General features: G+C 42.4%; 1 protein-coding gene across 7 annotated transcripts; it reads left to right on the top strand.

Annotated features, from left to right (window-relative positions):
* Positions 1-1,606: 1,606 nt before the first annotated feature.
* Positions 1,607-25,255, top strand: pds5a (PDS5 cohesin associated factor A). 7 transcript variants are annotated; one of them, XM_027276746.1, is made up of 34 exons: positions 1,607-1,754; positions 2,757-2,920; positions 11,579-11,782; positions 12,517-12,603; positions 12,690-12,787; positions 13,335-13,461; positions 13,851-13,931; positions 14,016-14,156; positions 14,767-14,882; positions 15,413-15,507; positions 15,599-15,744; positions 15,853-16,004; positions 16,974-17,087; positions 17,319-17,400; positions 17,491-17,539; positions 17,624-17,763; positions 18,210-18,325; positions 18,846-18,951; positions 19,066-19,226; positions 19,380-19,503; positions 19,581-19,739; positions 19,832-19,900; positions 19,982-20,118; positions 20,261-20,384; positions 20,634-20,838; positions 21,242-21,356; positions 21,449-21,581; positions 22,068-22,187; positions 22,307-22,369; positions 22,459-22,598; positions 22,666-22,765; positions 22,861-23,120; positions 23,206-23,470; positions 24,668-25,255. In XM_027276746.1, exons 2-34 carry the CDS (start codon positions 2,804-2,806, stop codon positions 24,704-24,706), a joined length of 4,185 nt encoding a protein of 1,394 aa, XP_027132547.1. In that variant the 5' UTR covers positions 1,607-1,754; positions 2,757-2,803; the 3' UTR covers positions 24,707-25,255. The 7 variants fall into 7 exon arrangements, with proteins under 7 accessions (XP_027132547.1, XP_027132548.1, XP_027132543.1 ...); XM_027276747.1 differs by having other exon boundaries at positions 22,304-22,369; positions 22,684-22,765; XM_027276742.1 differs by having other exon boundaries at positions 22,304-22,369.
* The last annotated feature ends 59 nt before the right edge of the window (positions 25,256-25,314 follow it).

Below are 25,314 nucleotides of genomic sequence, written 5' to 3'. Positions count from 1 at the left end.
ATTATTAATACTACTGTGCATCTGTCTCTAGCGCTCTCTTTATCTATTTATTCTCTCCCCTCGCCTCTCGCAACTTCTCCCTCTCTTAACTCAACTGGTTTTGGCAGGTGGCCGCCGGTCACCAATGATTCAGGTTTTGCTCCAGGTTATTTATAGATAGATAGATAGATAGATAGATAGATAGATAGATAGATAGATAGATAGATAGATAGATAGATAGATAGATAGATAGATAGATAGAATATGCACATAAACTCTGTGCAACATAATGTGCATTGTGCAATCTTCTCCATATAATATTATAAAGAGATAGAGGTCTGCTCTATATGGAAAGCCATAAGATAACTTCTGTTATGACTCGTTGCTATATACATTTTCAAAAAATGAAACTAAAAAAATTGAAATTTAATTGTACTGAAACAACAACATAATAACAAAATGGGTAGAGTTTAATCACTTTTTCCCATTGTTATTTACTAGTTGACCACCGGGTGTCACTACTCTCTCCATTCATAACGCATAGAGTATGTGCTGAATTAGTATTTATTGCAATTTTAGCAGTAGTAGTACTAGTAGAGATGGTTGTGATGGGAATAAGAAGATAAAATAGCAATATTAAACCTCATATTGGTGTAGAGAGACCACCACTTTAGCTTTAAAAAATATTGCAATATTACAACTGTATTGATAATTATGTAAAATCCATTCTCACTTTCACAATTTGAGTCTGCACTTAAAACCCACCTGTTTAAAATCGCCTTTTCCATCTGGTTCAATTGCATTCTCCTATTTTAACCTGTTTTTTTAATGTTGCATTCTTGTAATTTGATATACCTTTATGGTTCTTTTTGTCTGTTTGCTGTTATTTGCTGTCTACTCTCAGTTATTGTAAGGTGTCCTTGGGTGACAGAAAGGCGCCTATGAAATAAAATGTATTTATTATTATTATTATTCTACTGTAGTACTAGTAGGCTATATTTACACTTGTTTTCTCCATATAAGTGACACAAAAACGACAAATGTGAGACAAATATATTCAGGGTTCCCACACCTTTTTCATGAACAAATTCAAGCACTTTTCAAGCACCTTCAAGCACCAGTTTTTCCATTTTTCCAGCACCTTTAAATAGGTAGCCTACTAGTTGTGTTTGCCATGATGGTCATGGGAAGCGCAGCGGTGCCACTGTATGGCATAATAATGATATGGGTCTAATTAGCATTATTTCATATGGTGGTAGATTGACTGTTTTGATTTTTAACTAATTGTGAATTGGCTTGTATTCTCAGCTTGTGAGCGGTGTATTGTGTAACTACCATAGCGCAATAACAGTGACAAATAGACATCACACAAATTTCAAGCATTTTCACAACCTTGAAAACACTGAATTGAAATTCAAGCATTTTCAAGGAATTCAAGCACCCGTGGGAACCCTGTATATTTATTACATTAAACGCTCATGCTCAGCTAGATATAAAATAGGATAAATAATGAGATAAACTCACAGTGCGGATGGGAAGAAAGACTGAAAGTGATTTGAGTGTGTGTGTGTGAAGCTGTTTGTGTCTTGACTGACTCCCGCCATGTATTTGGTGCAGTACTGCTGTGAGACCGAGGTGGGGCGCTGTGCACTCAGGCTTCACACACACACACACACACACACAGATAGCACAGACTGAACGGACAGAGAGCTTTGTGCCGAAAACTAAAACCCAACCTGTGTCAGACTAATGAATTAAAACGGCCCACTTGAGAGGTAAATACTAACGGGGGGGACGCTTGGCAAATGTGCTGCTGTTTTAAGTCGTAGTTGTGTGTTTGTTTGCATTTGTTAGGCTGCTCTAAAACCCTCCGTTGGGGGCAAGTTAGTAGTGGTGGTGGTGGTGTGTGTGTGTTTGAGAGAGAGAGAGGAGGGCGACGGCAGCAGCAGCCCTTCTTCAGCCTGTGAAACTAGCGGCGAAGCGATGCGTTGAAGTTGGGAAAAAAGACAGTAACAAGTAAATTAGCCTCGTTTTTAAACTTAACAAAGTAGTTGCATTTGTTGTAAACCACAGGAACTTGAACCGGCCAGGCGTGGATAGACAGGGATACTTCACTTCCTCTGTGATTGTTCTGTAAGCTTTTTGAGAGAAGGGGGCAGAGATGTGATGGGTACCTGAATAGTTTGCGGCCTAGCAGCTTAGCCGCGCCGGCTAACTGCGTGCTAGCCACGGCTAGCCGTGTTAGCCGGCGCGGCTAGCGCGTATTAGCCACCTTTAGCTGCTAGCTGCTTAGCATTTTGCGGGAAGGGAAGTTAGCCAATGATGTCTGCACTGTAGCTAAAGCTAAAGCTAATTTGATAACCTGTATGACAGTAGTAGACACACACACACATACACACACATACACACACAAACCGGCTGCTCTCGTGCTGTGTTTTTTTTTTAAAAAGAGTTGGCGCGTGAAGTAGCCGTTGGTGGAGTAGCCGTTACCGGAGTAGCCGTTGGGCTTGTTTCTGTAGCCGATGCGATGTTTGATGAGACATTTTTTTTAAAACACGGGAAGCATGTGAAAAAAGCTGAATAATATCCACATTTCTGCTTCAGTGTTTGGCCTCTCCGTCCTGAAAGTTTAAACTGTTATAATGTGGTTGAACGTACAGGTACAGGTGTTGTTGATTTTAGCGAGCATAGGATGCTTTAAAAACGAGTTTTTTTTTTATCGGTTAAGTGTGGTAGCATGGGTTTTTGGTGTTGAACTTTTGTTTTCTGACCCATAGAGGCCAGTAGAAGACCGTGTGGACCGTTACAAACATCAACAAGGAGCATGGAGTTCCCGCAACAGCAGAAACCGGCGGCGGGGGACGGGAAGATCACCTATCCGCCTGGAGTGAAGGAGATTACGGACAAAATCAGCAACGATGAGGTGGTCAAACGGTTGAAGGTATGTTGATGAGGTTAATCCCTAAAAACCTGATTTATCAGAAACATCCTAACTTTGTGAACTATACCAAGGGTTCCCACGGGTGCTTGAATTCCTTGAAAATGCTTGAATTTCAATTCAGCGTTTTCAAGGTTGTGAAAATGCTTGAATTTTTTTGTGAAGTGCTTGAAAATGCTTGAATTTTTTTGTGAAGTGCTTAAAAAATGCTTGAAATTTGTGTGATGTCTATTTGTCACTGTTATTGCGCTATGGTAGTTACACAATACACCGCTCACAAGCTGAGAATACAAGCCAATTCACAATTAGTTAAACAGTCAATCTACCACCATATGAAATAATGCTAATTAGACCCATATTATTATGCCATACAGTGGCACCGCTGCGCTTCCCATGACCATCATGGCAAACACAACTAGTAGGCTACCTATTTAAAGGTGCTGGAAAAATGGAAAAACTGGTGCTTGAAGGTGCTTGAAAAGTGCTTGAATTTGTTCATGAAAAAGGTGTGGGAACCCTGTATATCACTTATAGCAGTTTCTCCTCAATCCTCCTTATGTTTATTTGTTTATAAAGTCATGCCATCACAACCACAGCATTAAGATGTTGTTGAACTTGAGCGTGGCACCACACACACACACACACACACAGCAGATGTCATTGTGCATCTCATCGCCTCAAGGTTTGATCCCAAGAAAGATAGATAGAGATACTTTATTTATCCCAAGCTGGGAAATTACAAAAAAACAGGCTGAAGTTACTTTAACTCCAGAGGGAACAAAACAGTGACTCATGTTCACATTTAGTCATTCTTTTTCATAGAAACTGTCGATTTCTTTTATTGATTTGACTCCTAGGCAGCAGAACAAATTATTAACACAACACTGACATACGAGGACCTTTACAAACAGATTATTTATTAGATTAGATTAGATATACTTTATTCATCCCACCACGGGGGAAGTGTACTTATTACAGCAGCAGAGGAAAGTGTAGCATACACTACAGAATTAGAAAAAAGTAGAAAAGGCAAGAGAAAAAAAACACGATAAACAGACAGAAATATCTATAACCTACAACAATAAACACGGAAAACGATCAACCTTCAAGCAGACAAGTACTGAGGATAAAAGTGGCATGATATATAAAGAGTATTGTAATGTAAAGTGACCATGATATCAATAATAACTGCAAGGTATAAATGAAATAAAATAGAAAAAATGGCAATGAGAACTATATCAGTCTTTCCCTTCACTTATAGCAGTTTCTCCTCAATCCTCTGCCTTGTTGTTTTATGTTTGTTTATAAAGTCATGCCATCACAACCACAAGCATTAAGATGTTGTTGAACTTGAGCATGGCACCACACATAGCAGATGTCATTGTTCATCTCGTCGCCTCAAGATTTGATCCCGAGAAAAACAGGCTGAAGTTACTTTAACTCCAAAGGGAACAAAATAGTGACTCATGTTTACATTTAGTCATTCTTTTTTAAAGAAATTGTCGATCTTTTATCGATTTCATTCCTGGGCAGCAGAACAAGTTATTAACACAACACTGACATACAAGGACCTTTACAAACAGATTATTTACACAGCAGTTACAGGGCAACATTATCAGTGTGTGAATCATGTTCCTGATGAATGTAGGTCAAATATTCATTCTCTTTTAGCTCTGTGTTTGGTCTCTTCCAATGCCCCAAGGGACTTATCCAGCTCTTTAGCTGCTACATGACTATTTACTAAGACTGGAGAGCGTATGCGTGACGTCACCCACAGGTTTATAAAGAGCTGTTTTTAAGCTCAGAGTGTGCCACAGCATGTTGGTAGTCCTGCTTCTTCTGCGTCCCGGCTACTCTAAAAATCATCAATGACGTGGATCAGTGAGCCAATTGAAGCCTGGGTGCTCAAAACGGGTCATCTGTAACGTCACCTCTCTGTCATTCAAAGCGGCCACACTGTTAATTCAATATAACTTTAAGCCTTAATATAGTTTGAACTGGACTTTCCTTTGTTGCACAGGCATTTATTTGCACATCGGTATGGTGAGTCGTGCCGTGAGAACTAGATAATTAAAACACTCAAATCATAAATTGAGTTTCATGTGATACAAAGCATTAAATATATATTTCACAAACATAAAATATCTCACACAATCTTCATTTGCTGGCTGATTAAACTATCACCTGAACTTTGAGTACATCAAACAGCTGTCAGCATAATGTAAATATAACTCTGCATACCTCATTGGCTGCGTTAACTCAAGAAAGGAAGGGAGCTTCAGTGCTGAGTCTTCACTAAAAAACCTCTTCACTCCAAACCTCTGTAACGTTACTACGCAGGATCGTAATGTAACGTCATCTTCTGACTAAAAAACGACCCAACCCTTTACAACACAATAACATAAAATAAGTACAGTAGAGTTGTCATGAATGGAGAAATTAGCTATAGAGACCAAAACTGTTTTTTGTACCAGGCTGTAAACATGTTTATTTCTGCTGTGAAGCTGAATATTTTAACATGGGGACTTATGGAGACTGACTCACTTCTGGAGTTTTTGGCACTGCCACATTGGCTTCACTTCACAGCCATGGAGGTTGACACTTGGTCTGTCTACTGTTTGGTGTTCTTAAGTTGTTTTTTAAAATATAAAGTCTTGTTGTGGCTAAAAACAACGCTATGGGAGTGAAGTGGTAGGCCGGAACACTAAATAATGAGTAGAAACTGTCAATAAAGTTGAGGAGAGCTGCAGATTCAGATGATCCTTCTCTGTGGAGCGCCTTTCCCAATGTCATTGTTTTCACAGTGTCATTTGATACATTTACTATCAAAGTATTGATTACAACTGCTTAAAATACAGGCGTTAAACTGTCACACTGCGTCCTGATATCCACCCTTCCTTTAAACACACAGCATATCCAAAGTTGGCTTGTGTGTTTACAGGGATCCCGTGACTCTTCTTAATCACATTAGATTGTTCACTACACTAATACCGAAATGGTTTCCTGACATCTAAGAACGAAACGCGATACTATTTATAGAGCAGTATTGTGACCATAAAGCACACAACCCTTGGCATCGACAGGCTGGATAAATTTGCTGAATGGTATGTTGTTGACTGTGCAAGACAGATGTTTATGGATCCATTTAACCTCTGCTGTGTACTGCTGAGAGTTGGAGAGGCCGACGCTAATTGCATGAGCAGTAATCTAGCCGCTTGGTGGAAGAGATTTAAGATTTGAGTTGTTCTGCCAGAAGGGCAGTTCGCCAACAGACAGCTTATTTTATACGGCTGATGTCTCGGTTATTCAGTCATTTTCATCCAAAGTCAGCCTCCATTATAAGTCTTTCTATAATTTGGCCTATTGTAGGTCAAAATCTTATTGTGCATGGGCCGTTGCAGGATTTCGGGGAGGTGATATAGCACCGTCTCGCCCTGGCCTGCATCTGGATTTTTAGTATGAGTTGTTGTATGGAGCGGTTGGTTTGTCCCGGATTTTTGCTTGGGGATTTTTGCTTGGCTTTTATCAGAAACACGATTCTGTTCACTCCCCTTTTTTTTCTCGACATAGGTAGGCTCTACTTTATGTGCTGCAGGACGCTGGATGTGTAGGAGTCTGTGTCAGCGAGGCATTAAAGGCTAAACGCATGTGAGACAGGCATTTCATCTGGCAGTGAATCACAGTTGAAGTTGAATTTAAAGTGCAAGGGGTGCATTTACTTTCAGGAGAAGGTCTTCGGTTACACTTAATAATATCACGGACGCTGTAGGGACTTTTCTAGGAAGGTCAGCTCAAATCAAAATGGTGATTACAATAGGAAGTTAACAAACGCCATACATGTTTTTATTCTTGTACATCATTATTAACAAGAGGAACTCATCCACGAGCTCCCAGACAGCACACACACGCACTGAGATATCTTGTAGTTCATCTTCAGCCTTTGGGCACATTTTGGATTTAATAACTTGATTAATAGTTCTGAAAGACGAATGTGAAGTACATATATAAATACATAAATACTTTGTACCCAGAGGCTAATGTTAGAGACGCGGAAAACTGAGCTCCAGCATCAACAAACGACAAACACAAACCAACGTGCAGCCGATTTAGTCTGCAGTCCATTTTGCTTCAAAAGCCACAGACTGTAACTTTTATTAAAAGAAATTAGTTCTGTTTCATGTTGCTTATTTCTGCTATTTTTGTATATTTCGTCTCCGTTGCTCTCACTGCTGTTAGATTAAAGCTCTTTGCATATCTATCTTCAGGACTCTGCACCAGGTTTTTGCACACCTGCTTGTATTGTAATCAAATAGTTGGTCTGTGAGCATGCATCATAACGGTGCTGTAAAGCAATAAAAATTATTTTAGCTGTTCACACAGATATGAACCGTTAACGTCACACTGTCCTCAGAGATCACACTGCTGTTGAAATGGGACAAATGAGGGTGTTTATGGTTTTGAAAGGATAATAGAAAACTCTGTGTGGCCGGTGGCCGGGAAGTATTTTCACCAGCACAGACTGTACTCTTTTGATGTGTCAAAGAAAAGGCAGTCAGAACCAAGGACGAGGACACACAGGACACAACATCTGTTTGATCTGACTGTGTTTTGTGGAGATGACTCACACAGTTTCACATCACATCGATTTCTCAGAGAGACAAAAAAAAAAGTTCCTTCAGCTGAGGGAATAATTTGGCTGATGAATACCCTCACGCCAGCTTGAAAGTTAGACGTGAAGATCGATACCGCTCTCATGTCTGTGTAGTAAATATGAAAGCTACAGCCGGCGGCTGGTTGTCGTCACCGCGATGTTGCTAGGCAACCAGCACAGACGCCGGGAGGCTTACGGCCAAGAAATATTACCCCATGAAATCCCCTTTTAAAGCCTTTCCCTCTTGGTTTTTATGTGGATGAAAGACACAATATATAACTCAGGTTAGTTAGTGAACTTTAGAGGAGGCTGCAGGCAGCTGTAGCTCCAGATTTACTGAACAGAGACATGAAAGTGGTATCAATCTTCTTATTTACCTCGAGAAAATGATTAAATATGTTTTCCAAAATGGAGAACTACTCATAGACTTTTGTGGAGAGATGTATATTTTAAATAAATGACCAATAAATACGTTGTACATGAACAACCACCTTTCAGTAATCAACATAAATTAACGTTTCATAACCAAAAAGAGAAAAAAGCAGCAACCTCCGTGTCTGTGAAGTGAAGCCAATGCAGAAGTGCCAAAAACTGCAGCTCCTCAAACGCCACTTGAGGCTGGCTCCAGAAGTGAGTCAGCCTCCATAAGTCCCCATGTTCAAATGTCCAACTTCACAGCAGAAATAAACATGTTTACAGCCTGGTACAAAAAACAGTTTTGGTCTCTGTAGCTAATTTTAATGACAACTGTACTGAGGATAAATTTTGTTTGAGCAACCAGGCGTTATTCGATCCGCCTCAGGTCTTTGCCGGTTTTTAAATTAACCGAGAGGCGAAAAAGACAGCACGGCCAACATGACGGTGGCCAGCGCCACAGATTTAGAGATTCAAAGTGGCGCTTCAGAAACCTTTGAGTAACATCCTGCATCAATACTCAATGAATAAATTCACGTAAACCAACTTTGGTTGTTGTAACTGATGGTTCACAACTTAACCACTATGTTCCTCTGAGCTCCTTCTACATAAACAAAACTATCCAATCATAAAAACTATATAATCACTAGCATGTTTACTGGTGTACAATGTCTTTGAACATCATTGTACTCATTGTCCTCCAGTCCAAACAGACGGACATGCACATACTTTTGAGATTAGTACCAACACAATGTTACTTCAGGCTAAATTTCCCTCTTTTTATTACCTCGCTTGCTGTCTAAGAACATTTTTTATATATTACCAGGAAGTTTGTGGAGTCAAGTGAACAGTACAGTTTGTACAATGCTTTATGATCCAGAAAGTTTTTTTTTTCTTTAACTGCAACACTCCTCAAAATCTTTGCTAGTATATATATTTTATGAGGTATCAGCGGATTTTGTGGTATATCACCCCAAGAAATTTATTTTTATAGACTCCTTCTAAAATAACACTGTCTATAATTTCTTGTACTTGTTTTGGCTTTTCCAAACAGCGTAGGTTCAGTTTTATTTTAATTTAATGATAGTTTGTGTCAAACCAGATTTTTAATTTGCTCATTTCTGTCGAGGCGACCTCCAAAAACGGCTGCAAACTTCCCCCAGAACAGAAAATATTGGTGTCGTCTGCAAATAAAACAAATGATACCTTGCTTCTCACTTCGCACGTTGCTTTTCCTCAAACAAGGTGTTTAGACCAGACAGAGCACACGGGGTCTTGTGTTGGTGGGTTCAAATACAATCCAGTTAGTCCACTTTGAGCAACAGATCAGTAAGTTTGAAGGTCTGTGCTGCAGTTCATTTTATGAGAAAGCCATCACAGCAACTACAACTCTGATCACCACACCACAAGGAGGAAATGGTTTTCAGTTTTCAGTTTATTAGTTGTTATCAGAGCCGCTTGCATGAACTCCACGGTTAAACATTTAACATGAGTCTCAGCCGTTTGGAAACATGATACACATTTTTCAGAGTTCATATTTTGTACAAATAAACCATAATAAATTGAGGATGCAGAGACGTACGCCACAGCTCTACAGGCCCACACACTCACTTCACCGGCTGGGTTCAGCTAAGAACGGCTGAGGGTTGGGGCAAGTGTGTGTGTTAGTCTGTGTGTGTAGGAGTGAGTGTGGTGCTCTGCAGTCTGTTGGAGCTGTTGGCCCATCCCCCATCCCCGCTGGCTGCCTGGCTGTGTAGTGAGCGCCGTTGCTCTACTTCACCTCACTCATAAACACACACACACACACTCTCACTCATCACTCTCGAAGAGGAAGTGGTAGTTTAAAGCAGTGTCATAGAGGCTGTCCATGAGACCTGAGATGTTTGATAAGACTGTGTGTGTTCAACAGAGAAACAGATCTTACGACATTATGTAGAAATACCACTGTGGTAAATATGGACAGCTGCACACGTGTATTTGTTCTACCCAAATTAGCCAGCTAATATTACTGACTAGGACTAGTCCAACAGCAGTCAGCCCAGCTCGGCGTCTGTCTTTCAGAAGCTCTCACCAACGACTCAGTCAGTCCCAGATTTACTCTTGTCGGACGATCTTCTTAGCTTCTTCTATCATTGTCCCTGTCAGTCCATGTCCATAGAGGCTGCAGAGCCCAGTTACATGCCCCACTTGCCCAGCTCCAGTTCTGGCACAACACTGTCTCAGCTCCCCAGCATTTGTCCTCTCAGATCGGGCAAAACCTCCACCGTCGAAACAGACTATCCAGGTGGATTCATGTACTAAACTCTGTTCTGGCTTTGTTTATCTCATGTTCCAGCTTCTAAATCTGAGTCTGACTCGCAATTTACGCTGCAAAATGGAGACACAAAGATGTTTTATTTGGTTTGTGTCCGATGGTTTGAGAGAGTGAGGGAGCTTTGGTCAGCAGCATGAGAGTGAGCGAGCGCCGGCCTCCATAAAGCAAAATAAAATCAGTTACATTCAGCACATATAGACACACACCTCAGCCCCTCACTGCTGCACAACCCTGTGTCGCCCTTAGGCTGCACAGCTAAGGAGGGTTGTCTGTTTGTGCTGAATGTAACCGGTTTTATGAAGGCTGGTGCTCACTCACTCTCATTCACTGTCTGTGAATGTTCTCTCTCACAAACCACCATGCAGCCGTAGTGCATGCCACACATATACTCCCCCCTACGTGTGGAGAATATGTTGAAGGATGACTCATCTGATCATATCACTCCTTTCCACATCGCTGTGCATCCACTGAATGGTATATGCATTCCTCCTCACTATGTGTTTGTTGTTGCTGACAGTCTGATCACGTCCCGCATTGACGTTCTCCGTCACCTGAGGCAGAGTTACTCTTCTGTTTTTCCTTGCGAGCGTCACAGTCATCAAATGTGCACCGTCGAGAACGTCCGACCCTTTTTTATTGACGTCTCACCCATTGATCTAAATGCAGAGATCACTCCAGTCTCTGTTCTTATTGAAACACGAGCCGGTTGAGCAGTCTTTGTGTCTGAAGCTCCTGCCCCGACAATGAACCCTCTCTCAGATGTTTTCCTTTTGCCGTCTCAACATGAAATCAGAATCAACTGGGCCCGCTCGGCATGTTTTATACAGTGTGCAGAGCATGATTGGATGTTAAACTCTTTAATTGGAAGCATGTACATTCGTTAGGTTTCCCAATTTAGCCTCTTTTTAATTTGTCACGTTTGTAGCGTTGTTATTGTGTGCTTTGTTAAAACACAGTTTGTGTGGCACACACGAAATAATGAAGCAGAAACGCAGAGTTACAATTAGTGACAGCGAGCATTGTTGGCCTCTAATAGCAGCTTGCAGGAGCGGCCTATTTTAAGAGGCCGTCCAAATCCTGTCCGAACCTTCTGGCACAACAGCTCCACGCTGATGGATGCTTCACTCAGTGGATAATGTTGTCACACTGCACTATAGAAAACCTATAAAAGCTGTGATGCAGAGTATATTTTCTAAATGCAGAGCTGTCAAACATTCACATCGCCTCAGCCTGCCCAAGATGTTCCCCTCTCACCCTCCTCCCTTGTCGCTCTGTTTTACAGATGGTGGTGAAAACCTACATGGACATGGATCAAGACTCAGAAGAGGAGAAGCAGCAGTATCTCGCCCTGGCGCTCCACCTCGCCTCAGAGTTCTTCCTCAGGAACCCCAACAAAGACGTGCGGCTACTGGTGGCCTGCTGTCTGGCTGACATCTTCAGGATCTACGCTCCCGAGGCGCCCTACACCTCCCACGACAAACTCAAGGTTAGGAACGACTAAGCACAGTACTCAGAAGAATAATATTCAGAACCAGTCCAAGCTTCTCAGCTGAAAAAAACAAGCTGTTGGCATGTGTTTGGTTGTCTATACTATTATTTTATTTGTGACCCGTCATCACAGGTCAGTCTGCAGCCAAAAAGAGATTTCTGCTTCTTTCTCAAATTGTTTGAAAGAGGCGGAAGTGACCAAGAAGAGACAAACTTTCTGTCTTATCACCTTTTTATCTCGAGTCCCTCAGAGTGGCTCCTACGCACGAGTCCTGGGTTATTCGTTATGCAACATGTAGTTGCGTTAGATGTCTATACTTCAGGACATTTGACACTTGCTCTGTACGTTCTTAATTACGGTAATACTGTGTTTGACTGACGATTACTTGACAAAAAACATTCACTAGCCCGCTAATCTATTCTATTATCTTTCACATAATATGTCAGAGAGCTGCCTCTCCAAGTCTTAAATTCATTCAGGCTCATCCATTAAAAATGTGATTAAAAACTCTCAATGTTAAATGTCAACAATTAATATAAGAGTTAGAAACGTTGTTAAATTTAGTGAAGAGCCATTGAGCTGTAACATCACTTTGAGAGCTGTAATGTTATCTGATTATTCTTTGTCACTGCTTTGTCTGATCAAATCTGGTATGTTGAGAGCTCACCAACGCTAACGTAAAAACAAATTAAATCACACGCTCAAGTGCTTCTTTCCTTTCTCCTCTCCAGGACATCTTCCTGTTCATCACCAGACAGCTAAAGGGACTGGAAGACACCAAAAGCCCTCAGTTCAACAGATACTTCTACCTGCTGGAGGTGAGCAACTGACCAAGCTGATTTTGGTTCAAGAGACAACAAGCTGCTGATAATTGATTATAAATCTATTCTTTGTGTTTTAATAGAACCTGGCGTGGGTGAAGTCGTACAACATTTGCTTCGAACTGGAGGACTGCAATGAGATCTTCATCCAGCTTTTTAAAACACTCTTCTCAGTCATCAAGTAAGTTTCTTGTTTAACTGCTGTTATTTATTTTATTGATTAATGATCAGTATAACAAAAAGACAGTGGTGCCCACACCACCTCAGCTTGGTCCAATCAGTGGCATGCGACCACACACCTAGCCTCTGCATACACAGTAAAACACTACAAGCAAAAAGTTAATCATAGACGAGTCCGCTGCAGCCGTGACATGCTGTTTCAGCCTTTTGTGTAAAATCTCCTCATATCTCAAACCTTCACATTGTTTTCCTTCCCTCTACATCCCGAAATATCACAATTTATCAGACCCCTCCTTTATATTCCAGCTCAGTCCTGCTGGCAGCCTTCAAATCTGAAACACGTATAGATACAGATCCCTTTTAACATGATTGTCTGACCTATAAACATGCAGGCTGATAGATATGATCCCAGTTATGACAAAGATCCATTCTAACCTTGTGTAGAGGACAGTACAATGAATAATCATTCTTTATATTTGTAGTTCTTTCTTCAGGTAACACTTGAGATCATAATGTCCCTGTCTCTCTCTTTCTCTCTGTCTCCACAGTAACAGCCACAACCAGAAGGTGCAGATGCACATGATGGACCTGATGAGCTCCATCATCATGGAGGGAGACGGCGTCACACAGGAGCTGCTGGATACCATCCTCATCAACCTCATCCCTGCACACAAGGTGGGAAACACACAGACACATTCTTATATTCATTATATAAGAGAAATATTAGAAACTCACCGGGTGTAATGATACGAAAAGATGTGTGTGAAATCAGCAGCTTTGATTTCTATTAATGGAAACCTCTGAGCTGTCCTCACCACAAGAGGATCCTTATTTATTATTTTTATCCAAACTATGATGAATAGCGTCTTTTTGGAGTAAAAACAGCTTCTTCTTCTTCTTCTTCTTCAAACAACGAGCCGTGCATATTTCTCAACCGCTCGTCAGCTGCTGTCATATTGGAAACTCCCCAAAGCTTGAAGGTTCAGTGTATCAGTGTGATTTTGAGTAAGATCTTCGTCGTCAGTTGAACTAACTGTTCTGTGTTTGACTTTCCTTTTGGACAGAATCTGAACAAGCAAGCGTACGACCTTGCCAAGACTCTGCTGAAGAGGACCGTGCAGACCATAGAGACGTGCATCGCGAACGTGAGTAGCATCTAAATAATTTACCAGCGTGTTCTGTCGACACAGATTACATGAATTTAACTGAGTGTTTATCTGCTTCCTCAGTTCTTCAATCAGGTTTTAGTGATGGGCAAGTCATCAGTCAGCGACCTATCAGAGCACGTCTTTGATCTCATCCAGGAACTGTTCGCCATCGACCCCATGCTGCTCACTTCTGTCATGCCACAGCTGGAATTCAAACTGAAGGTTAACACGACACGCACGACTGACAGCACACGTCACCTCAGATCACAGATTAGTTCCTCTTGACGCCGCGTTCAAATCATTGACATACTAGATGGTGTGAAATTTATGAGCTTGTTGGTGGTTAATGGACAAACTGACGGATTTCCAAACACAACAGTTTGGCGTCGAGTTGGTTTTACCTCTCAGTATGATCATGTCCATCGTCATGTGTGTAATAAACCTTTAGACAACCTCAGACACCTTTTAAATAGAAAATGCGGGAACGCAAAAAAGGGAAGTGAAAACTAATGTAAATTTTAACATATTTAAATTGTCAGGCTGTCACGCATAGAGACAAACAACCATTCATGCTCCGAGTCAATAAACCTCACGTGTATGATTTTAAACACTATAAAATCACATGGTACTGTTGGCTTCCTGGGCTGCACCATCATGACGCATTAAAGGACGCCGATGATACTGTAGCTGAATAATAATAATAATAAATGTAATTATCAGTTTGTTTTTTCTGATTCTGCTGAAGAGCTAATTAATAATATTCAAATGCCCATAAAAACATAAGATTCCTGGTGGCAGTGGCACTTTTTCAAAACTTTGTTTCGTTTCGCAGAGCAACGACGGCGAGGAGCGTCTAGCTGTTGTGCGGTTGCTAGCTAAGTTGTTTGGGGCCAAAGACTCAGAGCTGGCCTCACAGAACAGACCGCTGTGGCAGTGCTTCTTAGGACGGTGAGTTACACAAACACACAAACACAAAGTGATGCTTTGAGGTGATCCAGTTCAATGCAGACAGACTAACTCAAAGAAAAGTGATTGGTGGTTCATGATTTTCAGATTTTCCAGTAGTCCTTGATTAATAGTTTATGCAACAATCATCTTGTCTTAAAAAAAAACGTGTGCTAAGCATTTGCTGCAGCGCTGAGTCCGTCTTGATTCTCAGGTTGCAGCCTAATGGAGTTAGATGATTGCGTATTGTGTTTGGTGCTGCTGAGGAAATAAAGTTCCTGTTTATTAACAGGATGCCTGGCTTAAAACATGCAGCATCATTTGAGAGTGAAGCACTCCGACTGCTTCTGTGAATATCAAATAGTATTTTTTGATGTATATATTTTAAAAACATCACACAAAAACCTATCATTGTCAAAAATTTCTCCCTGGAGTCTTGAGACTAGTGGTTGTAAAGTCCTGAAGATGATTTGCAACAGTATGATGCCTAATTCAGTTGATTTCATTATGTAAATCTGATGTTTTTTCCCCAGGTTCAACGACATCCACGTTCCAGTCAGGCTAGAGTGTGTAAAGTTTGCCAGCCACTGCCTCATGAATCACCCCGACCTGGCCAGAGACCTGACAGGTGCACCTTTTGCTCGTTTATCTTCTAGATTTTCTAGTTTTTCCTGCCTCTTCCTTTGGGTCACACATTTTTCTCCTTATCATCCAATCAGAGTATCTGAAGGTGCGTTCCCACGACCCAGAGGAAGCCATCCGTCACGATGTCATCGTCACCATCATCAACGCCGGGAAGAAAGACCTCAACTTGGTCAACGACCAGCTGTTGGGCTTCGTACGGGAAAGGACTTTAGACAAGAGGGTGAGACAAGTGTGCACTCACGGTGCATCAGCAGAAATGCAGTTTGACTTTCCTCATCTTTAATCTGTCCTCCCTGATCTGTTCTTCCTCCCTCTTCTCTCCGTACAGTGGCGTGTGCGTAAGGAGGCCATGATGGGCCTGGCTCAGCTTTATAAGAAGTACTGTCTGCACCACGAGGCCGGGAAGGAGTCGGCCCAGAAGATCAGCTGGATCAAAGACAAACTTCTGCACATCTACTATCAGAACAGCATCGACGACAAGTGAGGACAGAAAGTTATAGATTCACATTGAATGTAAAACAGCTGTTTTTATTTCAGTCTTTGGTAACACGACTTAAGTAGAGAGCGAAACTGACAATAAAACCAACTAACTACATTTAAAATGGATGAATAGACGAGAGTCTAGTGATGGCAGCACAGATCTTTTGAAATATACTTGCAGTAATTCCATCCAGACCTCCTAAAGAACATATACTATCAAATCACTATGCTGGAATGTATTTTAAAAAACGTTTTTAGCCTGATGCGTCGCCACTTTCATGCAGGTAGCTCGCGTTCATCCGTGATTCGTTATGAGCTAAAATGTGGCATTAACTGTTAATACAGTAAACAACTGGCAGCTGTCTTTGACAGAATTTTACCGTAATAAATAAACACGGTATAACCTTTTCTAATATTACAGTAAAAGGATATTGGTACTGTTGATTTCATATATATGATTAGCGTTTTATTCCATATTTAAAATGATTTTACAGTGAAAAACGATTAAATATTGTGTTTTACTGTATAATTAAGTCTCTAAAACGATTAAATATTGTGTTTTACTGTATAATTAAGTCTCTAATATAAAGTACTTTATTCTGTAAATTCCCTTAAAATGGCGTCTAAATAAAGGTTTTGAAATATGACTATACAATAAAACACAGTCATACTTCATGGCATATTTTACGGCCTTTTAGTAACAGTTGAAACAGACTTAGTCTGTTTCTGTAGCGGGATAACTTTTGTTGCAACTCCATGGCTTGGCAGTTTCTCACCATAAAATCTACAGACAAATTTTACAGTGTAGAATGAATCTGCCTTCTATGTGAGCGGGCTGTTGCTGAACAGGGTCGACTGTATTTGTAACGCCTGTCATGATGGTATTAGTTGGAGAGATGAAACTTTTCTGAGGTGGATTACTGTAAAATTCATCTGCTTAACTCACAACCTCTGCCCTCCTGTCTACAGGTTGTTAGTAGAGAAGATCTTCGCTCAGTACATGGTCCCTCACAGCCTCGACACCGAGGAGAAGATGAAGTGTCTGTACTACCTGTACGCGTGCCTGGACACAAACGCCGTCAAGTCAGTAAACCTGCAGTATTGACTCTTTTGAGCAACAACACACCCACACATTTTTAGATAGTACACACGGGTCCTGACCTTTATGTTTGCTTACGCACACACGTCTTTACATGCTTCATGAAAATAAACAGTAATAGATATATAATACATTATCTCATGGACAGAATATTGATCTCCGCTTGTGTTTTTGCCTCCTCTCCTCTCACCTGCTTCCCTGGTGTTTGTTTTCAGGGCCCTGAATGAGATGTGGAAGTGTCAGAACATGCTCAGGAGCCTCGTCAAAGAGCTGCTGGACCTCCACAAGCTGCCGGTGGTGAGTTGACACACACCCACACTTAATACAAAACTAATCGCCTCCTCCGTGTGTTCTGATGCAAACGTCTCTCTTTCTTTACCCTGATAGTCTGAGGCCAATAACACAGCCATGTTTGGGAAGCTGATGAGCATTGCCAGTAAGCAACCTGCGCACCCTGCTGTTCCTTCAACCACACTCGACGTCACTGACATGCTAATGTAACTCTGCTTCATGTTCACAGAAAACCTGCCGGATGCCGGGAAAGCTCAGGACTTCATGAAGAAGTTCAACCAGGTTCTCGGCGAGGACGAGAAGCTCCGAGTCCAGCTGGAGATGCTCATCAGTCCGACGTGCTCCTGCAAACAGGCTGAGATCTGCGTGGTGAGAAGACACTCAGACGAGACTGCCAGTATCCTCCTCTCTCTTTATCTTTTTAACACATGCACACAAGTGTTAACACATTGGCTATAAAAGACCACAATGCTGTGGGCTTGTTTTCGAGGAGGCACTGCAGCAGTCAAAAATCGCTTAAGGCAGCTTTAAACCTGAGAGTGTTTGCTCAGTGTGACTTTTTAGAGAGAGAAGGAAGTTGTAGTCGTTGCTGCAAATAGTTAATTTGAATGTTTTCGGGTGCAGCCACATAAAAATGACATTTTTTTACTATCAGAAAGTGTTTACAGATACAGATCAATAGAGAAAAACATCCTGCAAAGCTATTTTTTTGTGTCATGTAGACTGTTACAAACGTCAGTGTGACATGCAAATGTATGAGCACAGATCCAAGAACGTTGTTGGTATTGACTGTGTGCTGTTTGTACCCCGTGCAGAGAGAGATCACACGGAAGCTGACATTCCCCAAACAGCCCACCAACCCGTTCCTAGAGATGGTAAAATTCCTGCTGGAGCGCATCGCCCCCGTCCACATCGACTCCGAGGCCATCAGGTCAGAAACAAACCAACAAATGAACAAACACGTGTCCAAGGTTGGATTATTTTAAAGAACAGATGAGTAAATGTTAATTAAAGGGATGAAACCGGATCATAAATCTTGTTCTGGTTGATTTTAAGTGTCGTCTTGTACAACGAGGAAGTCATGAGACCAGCCAGCAGTCTGTGTTCCACTATCTGCCTGATACACAGACACACACATGAAGCTCCCTGTGTCATTGTGTAATAACATTAACAGGCTTTCCTCATTCACTGAGACACCTAGTGGTGGTGAGGCGTACCTGCACGCCTCAGAGAGGGAACAGGTTTAACCCTTTCTGCTTTATGGAAAAACACCATGACAGAGGAAACACATGAACTCAGTGACTTCTACTACTTCAGTTATGCAGTTTAATAATTGTTTACATGTTTAGTATTTGATTCTATGTCCTCGGATAGCTAAACGTGTGTCAGTTTGTCATGTGACACGCATAAAATCAGATTATTTGATTGTAATGCATCATGTTTTCTTGCAGTGCTCTGGTGAAGCTGCTGAACAAGTCCATTGAAGGCACGGCTGACGACGATGAGGAGGGCGTAACCCCTGATACAGCCATCCGCTCCGGCCTGGAGCTACTCAAGGTACAAAACACGGAGCGAGCGTACCCAAAATAACGAGTGTGTGATTAGTATTTAATGAGCTTCAGCATGCTTTTTGATGAAACCAATCATTCCACACCGTTTCCCTCCTTGTAGGTCCTGTCGTTCACCCACCCCACGGCGTTCCACTCTGCAGAAACCTACGAGTCACTGCTCCAGTGTTTGAAGATGGAGGATGAAAAAGTGGCCGAGGCAGCCATCCAGATCTTCAGGAACACCGGGCAGAAGATCGAGACGGAGCTACAACAGATACGATCGTAAGAGATGAGATGATTGGACAGTTTCTCAGTCAAATATGAGAACTGTACTGCACAACGAAGGGAGGCTGCGTCTGCCACGTGTCAGTGGTTCAGATCTGGATTTAATGATTGTGTAAGTCTTCCTAATGTCTGTTTTTATGTGTCCATCAGGACTCTGATTCCCATCCTGCATCAGAAAGCCAAGCGAGGAACGCCACACCAGGCCAAGCAGGCTGTTCACTGTATCCACGCCATCTTTAACAACAAGGAAGTGCAGCTGGCACAGATCTTTGAGGTACGGCACCACCTCGTGACTTACAACAACTTGTTTGTTTTCATTGATTTTTAACCTGAATCGTGCGTCTTCTTCAGCCTCTGTCACGTAGTCTGAACGCAGACGTTCCGGAGCAGCTCATCACCCCTCTCGTGTCCCTCGGTCACATCTCCATGCTGGCTCCAGATCAGTTTGCTTCACCAATGAAGTCCATCGTAGCCAACTTCATCGTCAAGGACCTGCTCATGAACGACAGGGTGCGTAGAGCTCAAACTGCGTACTAAAACAGACATACATATGTAATAAAGGAGAGCGAGGGTGTGACTGTGACGTCTCTTTGTGTCTCCAGTCGGTGGGGAACAAGAACGGGAAGCTGTGGACCACCGATGAGGAAGTTTCACCTGAAGTCCTAGCTAAGGTAAGAGGTTCAGTTCAATATGTTTGTAATAAAGATGGAGAGCTCACTGCCTACGTATTCATGCTCCTCCTGCTCCCACAGGTGCAGGCCATCAAGCTGCTAGTGCGTTGGTTACTAGGAATGAAGAACAACCAATCCAAGTCTGCGAACTCCACCCTGCGGCTGCTGTCGGCCATGCTGGTCAGCGAGGGAGACCTCACGGAGCAGAAGAAGATCAGGTAGGTCGAGGTTAACGGACACGGTCAAGCTATTTTAACTTAATTACAGATTAAGGGGAACATATCTGCTACTTGTATTTTCATTTTTCATCTTCCGATGGTCGATCCTTCTCACACGTCTGTCATCTCTCTCTCCTCGCAGCAAGTCCGACATGTCTCGTCTGAGGCTGGCGGCGGGCGGAGCCATCATGAAGTTGGCCCAGGAGCCCTGTTACCATGACATCATCACGCCTGAACAGTTTCAGCTCTGCGGCCTCGTTATCAATGTCAGTCTCACACCCCCGACGTCACTTCTTTTTACAGGCTTTTTTAACAGAGGACAGTTTGTCTCAAGAGGAGAAGCACATGATAAAAATTAACGATGGCTGAATTCCATTTAGCTGCTTCGAGGTCGTGGTTTTGTGCCAGCTCACTCCACCATTAATGTTATTAGTAACACCTTTTCCTACAACGATGAGTCAAAAACTTAATGTTTACGTGCCAACTCCACTAAGCTGATTCCTCTTTGCGTGCAGGACGAGTGCTACCAGGTTCGTCAGATCTTCGCTCAGAAGTTGCACTTGGCCCTCGTCAAACTGATGCTGCCCCTGGAGTACCTGGCCGTCTTCGCCCTGTGTGCCAAGGACCCGGTGAAGGAGCGCCGCGCCCACGCCCGACAGTGCCTCCTCAAAAACATCTCCGTCCGCAGAGAGTACATCAAACAGAACCCACTCGCTCAGGGTATGCACGTTTTCATGACAATCTTCGTTTAGACCATGAAAGGTCACAGAAGCTTTCATCCAGCACATTTTAACTGTGATTTCCAGAAGATCTGCTCAAGAAAATGAGAATTAACGCCTGTTTCCATCCACAAAGAGTTGGTAGCACTTACACTTGTGATGGAAATATAGCGTTTAGGTTTGTATGTGTTAATTTGAGGAAGGTTACGTCTCCGTCGCTCCACATTCATCTGATGTTTTTCGTCTGAAGTCACGTTTTATGTTTGTTCGGTTTGTCCCGCTTTGTCTTCATCAGTACCCTGATTTCACCACGTCAGCATTTCCACTGACGTGCATCATAAAAACAGTTTGAACAGAAACAAACTTCTGGACATTAAAACAAGTTTTTGTCTCTCTTCCCACAGAAAAACTCGTCTCCCTCCTTCCCGAGTACGTCGTTCCTTATATGATCCACCTGCTGGCTCACGACCCAGACTTCACAAAACCACATGAATACGAGCAGCTCAAAGACATCAAAGAGTGAGTGATCATATAAGATTTGTACGTTATACTCTTGACTCAACGCTGCGACGTGCAGCATGTTTATTGTACTTGTGCTCGTGTCTGTGCAGGTGCCTGTGGTTCATGCTGGAAGTGCTGATGACCAAGAACGAGAACAACAGTCACGCCTTTCTTAGGAAGATGGTCGAGAACATCAAACAGACCAAGGATGCACAGTGTCCTGAAGATGCTAAGGCCAATGAGGTACACACACACTGAGGATTTAAGCTCTGCTACAGTTTGCCTTCTTGTGTTCAGCACAGTCTTATGATGGAGCATTACTGACATTTATTTATTTTTACTTATTGGCAACACAACTGTACATTGAGTGCCTTAACTGTTTAAGTAAGACGTTTTATTTTCTGAGCTTTCAGAGCTTAAAACAGAGGTGCAAACCAAACTGTGTGGTACTAACTCAATGTGGCAAACAAAAACAAACAGCAGCAGAAGTAGAGGAGTGATAACACGCAGCACGGGCAGTCAGGAGGTAGAACAGGTCGATCCCCGGCTCCTCCGGTCTGTGTGTCAACGTGTCCTTAGGCGAGATACTGAATCCCAAATTGCTCCTGAAGCCTGCCACATCTCTCTCTAAAAAAACTAAACTGACAAACCTTTCAGTTTCTGTAAAGAAACCAGAGAGGAGAAGATCAAACATTATCTAACAGTGTGTGTCTCGTGGTGTCGTTACAGAAGCTTTATATCGTCTGTGACGTCGCTCTCTTCGTTATCGCCAACAAGAGCACCGCGTGTCACCTGGATTCTCCGAAAGATCCCGTCCTCCCTTCCAAGTTCTTCATCATACAGGACAAGGCAATACACACACACACACACACCAGATAATTAGGGCGCACATGCTTGTGAGATTAAAGCCACGATCATAACTTTTGTGATTTAACTGATCAAAGTTTTTCTGTGATTTCTTTCAGCAGGACTTTAAAAATGATAAAGAGTATCTGACGACAGAGATGAGACAAATGCTGCTCACTGGAAAGGTAAAAACACACAAACGGCAGCACCAACAGTGTTCATTTAAAGGAGCGACACTGTAATCAGATTATCTGATCACCTTTTCTTCGTGCAGCCTAAACCAGCTCCAGTGTTGGGAGCTGTGAACAAGACTCTGACGGTACCAGGGAGGAGGATCTTCACCAAGACCACCACAGCCTCAGACACAGCCAGTAACACCAGCACCAACTCCTCCTCAGCCATCAACAAGAACAGGTACACGCACTCACTTTTATACACGCACAAATAAAAATAATGCTTCTTCCACTGAGTGATGTTTTAGTGTGTCTCGTATTAACAGCAACGCTGCCACCGAGTCATCAGAGAGCCGAGCGCAGGAAAACAACGAGAACCCGGTCATCAAGAATGACGAGGGCAAGAAGGTAAGCTCAGACGACCAGGCGTCAGCGTTAACTGCACAAACTGCGACGTTAAGGAGAGTTATCACGACTGAACCTTCCTCATCTGTCTCTCTCAGGACGAGCCGAGTCAGAACGCGACCACTGACGCCGAGACAGAAGCGTCGCCTGTCAAGCGGCGTGGCCGCCAGCCCAAGACGGCCGCCGCTGCCCCCGCGGCGGCTGAAAAAGAGGGAACAGCGGGTACGGCTACCGGCAGAGGCAGGAAGAGGGCGGCTGACGCCAACTCCAACCCGTCGGCAGACTCGATCAACATCAAGATGTCAAAACAGCAGCAGCAGAATGATGAAGGGACAAAGAGACAGATTGACTTGCAGAGGTGAGAGTGGAGAGAGGAAAGAGACGAGCTGCCCTGTCTCAAAAAGTCTTAATCGTCCTTCAGATGTGAACTTTTTTCTCTTCAGGTGGCCGTTTGTGAGCAGAGAGAGTGTAAAAGTGATAGAGTGGGAGTCTGGAGAGGAGACAGGGAGAGCTGTAGGGACATTTGCCCTTTTCCTGGACAGTGAGGGCAACACTGAGCTAGAGCTGGAGTCCAGCCCAGAGGCTATTAACTGTGGCAGGGAGGACAAAGAACGATACCCCCAGGGAGATACCAAGTCTACCAGGAGGGGAGCTCCTTCTGGCAGGCAGGGAGAGTCCAACAGTGGAGACAAGGCAGGCGGGCTGGCAGTGAGTTGGTTCAGTCCAGGATGCTGCTTAAACAAATGTTAGGCCGCTACAGTACGAGACTAAGTCTGCTTCACTCGGTGCTCGTTAACGACGGAGCCAGGACGGTAAAAGACCGTAAACTACTCTGAAGTATGAGCACAGTCAGGTTTCAAAACCTTTTTTATACAGAATAAAGTATCATTTATTCAAGAGACGGTTAAACACGGTAATATTAATGCCATATTCTACAGTTTTTTGTTTTTCACTGTAAAAATCTACAGACATTTCAGTTTAACAGCTAGTTGCCAGATAAAGTCAGTGAGCACAGATATCTGAACATCCATCCTTAAACCACAAATAATTATATCTAGATTATATTCTACATCCTGTTTTAGTAGTTTTAGCTTAAGAATTGTGCATGGTATCGAACTTTTCAATTTTCTGAAAGAAAGGAAAAAATATTGAAGTATTCCTCTAAAATTGTGACTTTAAAAACAGAAATGTAACGTCTAATGTGGCTCTACAGGAGGTCTGAGAAAACGATGTTTTTAAAATGCGATGCATGATATCATGTTTGCTGTTTGGGTGAGGAGTTGCATCTTGGGAAATGTAGTTGTAATGTTTTAATGAGTTCAGCTCCTCTTTTAAGGAACTACAGACCACGTCTCTGGAGCGTCCCTGAACTTCCAGTCAGTGTCCCACAAAACCTCAGCGTCACTTTCAGGAAGCGTTTTTATTCAGCATAATTCACTTTCAGTATATTGTTCGTTAGTGTTGCTGTATTAACCGACCTGTTTGTAGTTCTCTGAGCTTCTCCTTTAGTTTCTACTGACGTCTGCAACAAGTTTTAGGAAATCCTTCATTGAAAAGACTCGAGCTACGTTCAGACAGGATCAGGCACTGCGGTGAATCGCTGCGTCTGTTTGTGTTACACGCTCTCGCTCACTCTCATTCACTGTCTGTGTCCCTAGACCCGTTCTCTCTCTCACTCTCTCTCTCAAACCATCGGACACCAAATTAAACGTCACTATTTGCAGCGTAACTTGTGAGTCAGGCAGATTTTAGAAGCTTGTTAATGACGGCGGCGTACCCGGTCTGTCTGAATGTAACTTTAACCAACAAGCCACAGATAATCACACGACGCTTTGTCTTGTTTTTGTGTCGACTCGCTCGTCTTTTTGTTCTTCTCACCTGAGTCCAAACTTTGTTGTCTTGCAGGTAAAGAGGAAACCGGTGAAGGTGAAATCAAGACTGTAGAGAAATGGGCCAGACTCTTCCTTTATACCCTCCCGACCTGTACGCACACCGCTCCTCTGACTCTAAAAAAAAAAAGCTTTCCTGGACACATTATGGACCTTTCTTAAAACACACGTACACACACACACACGTATACAAACACACACACATCCTAGAAGGTTTTAAACACCTTTATAGTCATGATTCGAAGCTCCTTGTATGTAGGTCTTACTCCAAAAAAAAAAAAACATGTTATTTTTTTTCCTTTGTGTTTGTTGCTCTTTGCTTCTTTTGTGGAGCCATTTTTAAGAAAAAACAAAAAAAACAGGATGGACATTTTACAAACGTTTTAATCTGGTTATGATTGTTGCTTATTAAATTCCCTGGGAAAAAATCTGACCGTACGTGTCCTGACCTCTTCCTCCTCCTCTTTGTTTTTTTTACTTTGAGCTCACCACTTTCACTTAACACCGTTGTATTTTGTAAATATCCATGTGCCGTTAAACTTTTTAAATATCCAAATTGAATCAAATGGTTAAAAATGTGGGAACATCATAGCGTGATAATAATAATTAAAAAAAACAAAAAAAAAACAAGATGTGCCGCCAACCTAAAAATTTTATAAACTT

Source organism: Larimichthys crocea, unplaced genomic scaffold, assembly GCF_000972845.2.
Source record: "Larimichthys crocea isolate SSNF unplaced genomic scaffold, L_crocea_2.0 scaffold539, whole genome shotgun sequence".
NCBI classification, from domain to species: domain Eukaryota; kingdom Metazoa; phylum Chordata; class Actinopteri; family Sciaenidae; genus Larimichthys; species Larimichthys crocea.
Note: the sequence above shows the minus strand (reverse complement) of the source record. Positions and strands in the feature narration are given on the sequence as shown.